At 43.6% G+C, this 8083-nt stretch overlaps 1 protein-coding gene across 1 annotated transcript; it reads left to right on the forward strand.

Annotated features, from left to right (window-relative positions):
* The first annotated feature begins 2339 nt into the window (after positions 1–2339).
* Positions 2340–6769, forward strand: LOC140004758 (uncharacterized). The gene is made up of 2 exons (XM_072044902.1): positions 2340–3237; positions 6207–6769. Exons 1-2 carry the CDS (start codon positions 2340–2342, stop codon positions 6767–6769), a joined length of 1461 nt encoding a protein of 486 aa, XP_071901003.1.
* Positions 6770–8083: the final 1314 nt, after the last annotated feature.

Here is an 8083-nt window from a genome sequence, read left to right on the forward strand (position 1 = left end):
GAAGGAAATGGCGTAAAGAGGTGCCTACGGTTCTTGGTTTTCTCTAATGGTTGACGGAGTGTCAACGGGTATGATCAAGTATGGCAATCGGAAAACGGCCCTTGAGGGCCGATTGTATCCTTTCATATATGGTTGATTGAATGAAGGCATTTGTGCTTATGTGTTTGATGGCCTGTATCACTTATTTGTGAATTTGGTACCTCACGAGCGTAAGCTCACCCCCGTTATTTTGTTTTCCTTACAGGAGCAATGTTGGACCCCAAGTTTTGAAATGAGTAGAGCTAGTTAAGTAGCTAGTTTTGATTAGCTCCTCGGAAACTTGAACTTTGATGTATATGAACTCAAGTGCTTTTGGAAGTGTATAATTGAACCTTTCTTATGTATATATGGCATGTACATATGGCTTTATCAAGTCTTGGATAAACTGCATTATATATTTGATATGTTTATGTGAGTATTGGCTGCGATCGAAGGAAGAAAGAATTTTTGACAAAAACACTGCCCAGAATCCGGCCAAGAATCCGGCCAGGTTCTGGCCGGATACAAGGCCGGATATGCAGGGGAAGGAAAAAAAAAATTTTGAAAATCTGGTTTTGGCTACTGGCCGCAATTCGGCCGGAGCAATCCGGCCAATTTCTAGCCGGATTACCGGCCTGATTGCCAGGGGAATTTCGACCCCTTTCGGGGTTGGCCTCTGCCTCCTATCCGGCCAAGAATCCGGCCGGATATCCGGCCAGATTCTGGCCGGATAGTGACGTGGCCGGTTACTGTTCATCCGCGGCAAATTTTCGTTTTTCGTTTTCTTGTCCGTTTGAAGTGCTCGAGCGCTATACGTTCTTGTGTGGTGATATTATGGTTATAAGAGTATCTTAAAGGGATAAATCATTCATTTTGTCAAGTTTTCCTTTTATTAATCAACTGCGATTTGATTGCTTGCGACCCGTAGTCCCGGCGAGAGTTGGGCAGGCGGTCCGTTGACCCCTCTGGTTCGCCTTAGGGGAAGATGGGATCGTCACAAGTGGTATCAGAGCCTAGGTTTAGATTAACCTGGGCATGCTAGAAATTTCTTGATTTGGGACTTGTAATTGATTGTTTTCGTAAGGGTGTTTGAGTTGAATTGTGTTTCTATATAGGATGGACGCGCGTAGTGGGCCTAGTGAGAGACCGATTGTGGAGCAGGGCCGGGGAGTACTTCCTATGATCAAGTACCAGGTCCGGCCGAGAGGGACGGCGGTACGCTGGAGTCCGGCAAGTCGCCTTCGGCGTTGTGAGTGCCGTCACAGGTTTGCCTACCCCAATACCTTAGTATTGGCTGTGGATAAAAAAAGGAATGAGTTGGCCAAGGATTGTGCACGGCTAGAGGCGGAAGTAAATCAACTGAAAGAGGCCAACAAGAGGCAAGCCGAGCGAATTAAGGACTTGGAATATGATCTGGGTGAGGGTCAAGATAGGGTGGATGACCTGTGCACGCAGTTGGGAGAGACACGTGAACGTATGGTCAAGCGAGCGAGGCAACTAAAGGAGAGAGCCGGATCAATGCTAAACCTATGTGATGACCTGTTAGGGGACGAGAGTGACGAGGGCTCTAGTGTAGGAGGCGGGGTTGGAAGTGAACCCGCCCAAGCAAGTAGGTCCTCTAGTCCCACGGTAGGCTAGGGCTTGGCTTTTAGGCTATTTTGGGCATTTTGCCTCTTGTATATATAAGGGATACGGAATGATAGGCCGGGAAGGACCCTTAGCTAGTCGCGTTGTGTAGTGAACTAGTTTTGTATATATTACTTTTGTATTACCATTCCGTAAGAGGCTTTCCCTGTTTGTACTTGACTGACTGTTTTGTATAAATGTTTGCTCTTGTTGTGAATGCTATGAATATGTGTTATGTGCTTAAGTGTTATGAAGTCATTGGTTGGCTGAGTGTTCATGTTTATTGTTATACACAAAGGTGTACACTTTTATATTAATGCTATATTTATGTGTATATTTTGACCCTAGATTGACCTAGAACGATGGAAGGCACGCGTAGTGGCCGCGGTAGAGGACGTGGGGGTAGGCAACCCACGACTGAACAGGGTACGGGAACTGAAGTGCCCAAACCAACTCCTGAACCCCAAATCGATCCTAATGTGCAAGTAGCCGCTGCTATCCAGCGGATGACTGATCTCCTGGCCCAGGTGGTGCAGCAACAGGGCCCCAACCCTAATCCACCTGTCGGCAACCCTGGAAACCCTGGAAATCATGTCGAGAGCGAAGATCGAGCTCTCGAACGATTCCAAAAATTTTCTCCACCTAAATTTCTTGGAGGGCCCGATCCGGATGTGGCGGAGCAATGGTTGGAGAAGATGATAGACATTTTTGCTGCCCTACGTTACTCGGAGGAGCGGCAAGTGACCTTTGCGGTTTTTCAACTTGAAGGGGCTGCTCGCTCTTGGTGGAACATTATTCGGACAAAATGGGAGCGAGAGCAGACACCAAGGACATGGACGAATTTTGTTAGGGAGTTCAACGCTAAGTACTTTCCACCGTTGGTTCAGGAGAAAAAGGAAGACGAATTTATTCGTCTACGCCAAGGCACGCAATCGGTAGCCGAATATGAGAGCCAATTCACACGCTTGTCCAAGTTTGCCCCTGAGCTCATTTTGACCGAGCAAAGGAGAGCAAGACGTTTCCTTCAGGGGCTTAATGTGGAAATCCAAAAGGATTTGGCCGTAGCCCAAATCACCACTTTTAGTGATGCTGTTGAGAAAGCATTACGATCCGAGAACGCAAGGCTTCAGGTGAGGAACTTCCAGAATAGAAAGCGTGGAGCTACTGGAAGTAGCTCAACTCAAGGGGATAAAAGTACCCCTCCTAAATTTGGAAGGGGAGCTGGAGGGGGACGGTTTGCGAGTCCGGCCAGAGGGGCTCCCTCTCGAGGAAGCCAACCCGGACGAGGCCAGCAGAGGAGTACCTCACAGGGGAGTTCCGCTACTGTTGCGCGCGGGCCGTGTGGCTTTTGTGGGAAACCAAACCACACGGAGGACGACTGCTGGAGGAAACAGAACAAGTGCTTACGCTACGGGAGTGCAGAGCACCGGCTCGCCAGTTGTCCAGTCCAAGCCCGAGACGTGAAAGGAACTACACCGACATCCAAGGCTACCTCAAGTCAATCACGGGTAGAAAGTGTCAAGCCGAAGGTGCCCGCACGTGTATACTCCATCGAACAACGTCCAGTTCCTGACTCAGCCGAGGTAGTGGAAGGTACGATTCCTGTCTTCCACCGCCTAGCTAGAATTTTAATAGACCCTGGAGCCACCCATTCTTTCGTTAACCCCGAGTTTATGTGCGGAATTGATATAAACCCTGTTATTCTTCCCTATGAGCTGGAAGTTAGTACTCCTACTGTAACGGCCCCACCTCTCCCTAGGGCGAACCAGAGGGTTCGGCGGACCGCCTGCCCAGCTCTCGCCGGGACTCAGTCGCTCACTACAGTCCTCAACCCAATTACAATATAAATCTCAAAATTTCATCAAATTCGCCAATAATTACATATCACAAATACAGCGGAAACTGATTCCAATCATGGAACGTAAACTTACATCCATATCAAATTCAAATCTTTATACAAGACCAACTCGTACATAAAATAGATCCAAACTTAAACTGTACACGATATAAGCCATCCAGTCACGTGAATAAGCACTCCAAGCTTTTCTTCGCCTTGAGCCCTGTGGGGGGGGAAATAAAACATTTTTGGGGTGAGCTAGAAGCTCAGCGAGTAACCATTAAAATCAGTAATCAATTCAGTTTCACAGTCGTTCATTTCAGTGATGTCATGATTTCAAGATCAAAGGTACATTTATTGCTCTCGTGAGCCAGCGAAATCGTTGTACTTAAACACCCAACGCTCCAAACAAACATTAAACAGTAAACAGTCAGTGGGGGAGCCATTTGCTCCAGATGAACAGTACACAGAGGTGGAGACGTTGGTGTTCAGCACACGAATTCCAAGCACTCATTTAAGCCAAAACATGTCATGGGACACATGCAAGCACTCATGATATGCAATCAAGTAAATAGTGCAATAAACGGTTCATAAGTAATTTTGGAAACAGTTTAGGGTCACTCACCTCCACGGCGCAGAAACCATCCATCATGTATCATTGCCTTGCTCAACTCCAAGCCTTAGATCACAAACCCAATGCAAACAAGTCCCTTCAAAGTTCGGACAGCACTTCCCCTACATTTGCTAACTTTTCCAGCCATCATGGCTTCATTATTACACCAGCCAGTCCCAAAGTCACACAAATAAGTTCATCTAATATCCATTCAGCAAGCTCCAAGTAGTACAAAGACAAGTCAAGCTAGGGAAAAGTCCGGAAATGAAGGTTAAGCTCAAAACCAGAAAAACAGTTTTGACGTCATAATGCGGTAATGGCACAACTCTCACTACAATTATCGGTTGGGGGTGTAAGACCCACCGTTTCTAAGCTATGAAACAGGGCTACAAAAATGTAGAAGGTGACTCAATCCAGTTCCTAGCCCAACTAGGTCAAAAATGCCAAACACTAAACCAGAATCACCAAAACAGGTTTGCAAAACACAGAAAACTGTAATCGGTATATCTCAGTCCATACAAGTCCAAATGCCGAAATTCCAAAGGCATAAGTTAGCTAAGACATCCAGCTACATTTCATCAGAAGACACCAACAACAAAATCCAAACCAATTCCAGTCAAAATGGCCAAATACAAACGCAGTTTTTGCATTCTGTCCAAAGCAGAACAGCTACAGTAATTTCGTCATATCTCATTCTACATTAATCTAAATGACCTGAAATTTTACAGACACCTCAAGCACATCAATACCTACAACTTTCATGTTTTGAGAAAAGTCCAATTCGGCCTCTAACCCTATGATCTAAAACCGGACAGAATTAGGGATTTATGAACCCTAACTTTTCAATTTTCACACCAAATCCAAAATTGGTTGCATTTAGCAACAATTCACACCTACAAGAGTCATTATAGTCCATTGCCAATCATCCAAGATAGCCACAACATCCCATTCATATTAAACCAGAAAATTCATCATAAAATGGAAAACTTCACCAAATCACTTCAAACCAAGATAAAAACCAGAAATTTCAGCACCTTAATCACTAATAAGCATAACTTAGGCTTCATAAGGTGTAAGAGAGTGTTCAAGCTTCACTTACCAAGAAACAAGAGAGAGGAGGATGTTGGACACCTTAAACCTTCAAACAAGCTTCACTACAACACTCACTAACATCAACTAAAGAGATTTTATGGAGTAAAATAGATGGAATCAAGTATTTTTGGGTGATTTGAGCTAGTTGGTACTTGAAAATTGAAGAAGTTTTCTTCCTTCCTTAGCACAAGAGGGCCGGCCATCCAAGAGTGAAAAATGGTGATTTTTGGGCAATTTTTGGATATTTAATCCTTTGGTCAAAAAGTCAAAAATTGGAATAGTAAATCTTAAAATTCACCCAATGAGAAAGTGACACTTGTCACCTCATTAAATGCATTCCTATCCTTTCTTTCTTCTCTCACATCAATCATTTCACACACTCTACTTATATCTTAACACCCGATAAATTTTACACAGTATCCGAAACTTAACCTTCTTGGCCGAATTTTTCCGAACTTTTCGCACTAGTGGGTCCCACGTCCATTATATACTCTTAATTTTCCAAAAACTCTCCAAGGCTAGAAAAATCATCTAAAAACTATAATTACTCATAAAAATTCCTCAGGAAAATTTCCTAAGCCAGGAAATGCAGAAAACATGCTATTAAAGGAAATAAAACCCTCGGAAAAGATTAGAGTTTTTACGGGTTCTCAAACTCTTTTTTTCGGGGCGTCACACCTACAGGGGATCAATGTTTGATTTCTAACGAGATGTATTCGGATTGTGAGATTTGGGTAGGTGAGCGGAAGTTATTAGGGAATCTGATAAGTTTAGTCATAAAAGGATACGATGTGATATTGGGCATGGATTGGTTGGTCAGATACGATGCCCAACTGGATTGTAAGAGGAAAATAGTAGAATTCCGTATTCCTGGGGAGGCAACTTTGAGGTTAGATGTGAGGGGTAGTCTAGCCTCATCTACTATGATATCGGGTATTCGGGCTAGGAAATTATTGAGTAGAGGGGCGCAAGGGTTCCTAGCTTTTCTTATTAACACTCCTGCCGACAAACTGAAAATAGAAGATGTTCCGGTAGTGAGTGAATACCCTGATGTTTTTCCTGATGAGTTAGTAAATCTGCCTCCAGAAAGAGAAATTGAGTTTGAAGTTAACCTTTGTCCAGGGGCTTCCCCTATTTCCAAAACTCCTTACCAAATGGCACCTGCGGAACTCAAAGAGCTGAAATTACAATTGCAAGACCTTCTAGAGCGAGGGTTTATCCACGAGAGTGGATCACCTTGGGGGGCACCTGTCCTCTTTGTTAAAAAGAAGGAGGGGACCTTGAGGCTATGTATCGATTACCGAGGGTTGAACAACGTGACCATTAAGAACAAGTACCCCCTACCTCACATCGATGAGCTATTTGATCAATTACAGGGTGCGGTGGTCTTTTCAAAGTTAGATCTTCGACAGGGGTATTACCAACTGTTAATTAAAAAGGAAGATGTGCCTAAAACCGCCTTCAATTCTCGGTATGGGCACTACGAATTTGCCGTGATGCCTTTTGGACTGACCAATGCCCCTGCTGCTTTCATGGACCTCATGCATCGAATTTTCAAACCTTATTGTTATTCTTGGTTTTGATGATCACAAAAGTTTGTTTATACAGACCAAGAAAGTGAATACTTTGATCAGGTCTGTTGGAACAAAGAAAGCATATGTTCGTTTATCTGCTAACTACGTTGCTTTGGATGTGGCAAACAAGATTGGAATAATATGAATGAATTTAGTCATTGTTTTGTTTTCGATCAAAGATATTGTCTTTTAAGTATGTCTAGTTTGTCATTCTCGGTACTTTGAAATATTTGTCTAACCTTCCTCAAATACAAGTGTTTTTTTGTCTATCCAAGAATCAGGTTCAAATATGTCATGAAATGTAAAACAACCAAAATGAGAAGCAAAAACAGGACAATCAGGTCGGACGGCCGAAAGGAAACTGTCGGACGTCCGAAAAAATAAAGAACATCAGGAAGGAAGCACCGTCGGACGCTCACATGGAAGCATCGGACGTCCGGAAGGATCGGACGCTTGCTATCGGACGTTAATCAACCGCATCGGACGTCCGAAAAATTCCAAGATGACTTGCTAGCTCTCGGCCCAAGGTCGGACGCTGTGCTGTCGGACGACAAAGAACTTATCGGACGTCCGAACCTCAACTTGGCTATCATCGGACGATTGGTTCGGACGATGATTCGATCGTCGGACGTCCGACAGCCCCAACGGCTAGTTGACTCTTCAGCTGCCTTCTATCCGTTGGAAGCATTGATGAAGCCCATTTCTGGATCCCTTTAAAATCAAACTGGTCTGAACGAAGTAGGGACTTTTGCTCACTTTGTTTACAAGTTCTCAAGGGATATTTTAGCTAGAAAATAGTCTCCAAAGCAGATTTGTATTAAAGTGGTGTGAATTTCTGTTGAGCATTTCTTTTGTGGTTGAAAGGATCTTTAGTGTAGCTTTGTTGAGGGTTTTCTGAGTGATTGTAAAACTTCCTAGCTTGACTAAGTGAGGCTTAGGGCAAGGAGGAAGAGCTCCCTCCATTGTACATCTAGTTGATCTTCGTTCATCAAAGAGAAGTTGCTCCTCCTAGTGTTTGGTCTTCAAGTTTGGGTAAAGCTTGGTAGACACTTGGTTTGTTTCTCTATTTTATATTTCTGTTTAATAAAATCTTCATTGCTTATCTATACTTGCTTCTCTGATTAATATTGCTATTGTCTTCTAATCTACTTGGTTGATCATTACTAAAAAGGAAGGTAAATTTTCATTAAAGAAAAAGTGCATAAACTTGGTTAAGTTTTTAATCAACCAATTCACCCCCCCTCTTGGTTGTCTGTGGGACTTACAATTGGTATCAGAGCTTGGTCTCCTTGAGATTAAGCTCTAACGGCTTGGAGTAAAGAT

The sequence above is a fragment of the Coffea arabica genome, chromosome 4c, assembly GCF_036785885.1.
Source record: "Coffea arabica cultivar ET-39 chromosome 4c, Coffea Arabica ET-39 HiFi, whole genome shotgun sequence".
NCBI classification, from domain to species: Eukaryota; Viridiplantae; Streptophyta; class Magnoliopsida; order Gentianales; family Rubiaceae; genus Coffea; species Coffea arabica.

Excerpts from the sequence above, each read along its gene's own strand:
- LOC140004758 (XM_072044902.1), top strand. The coding sequence starts at position 2,340 with ATGATAGACATTTTTGCTGCCCTACGTTACTCGGAGGAGCGGCAAGTG. Across the intron at positions 3,238-6,206 it reads CTCAGCCGAGGTAGTGGAAG|AAGATGTTCCGGTAGTGAGT; the intron begins GTACGATTCCTG and ends AACTGAAAATAG.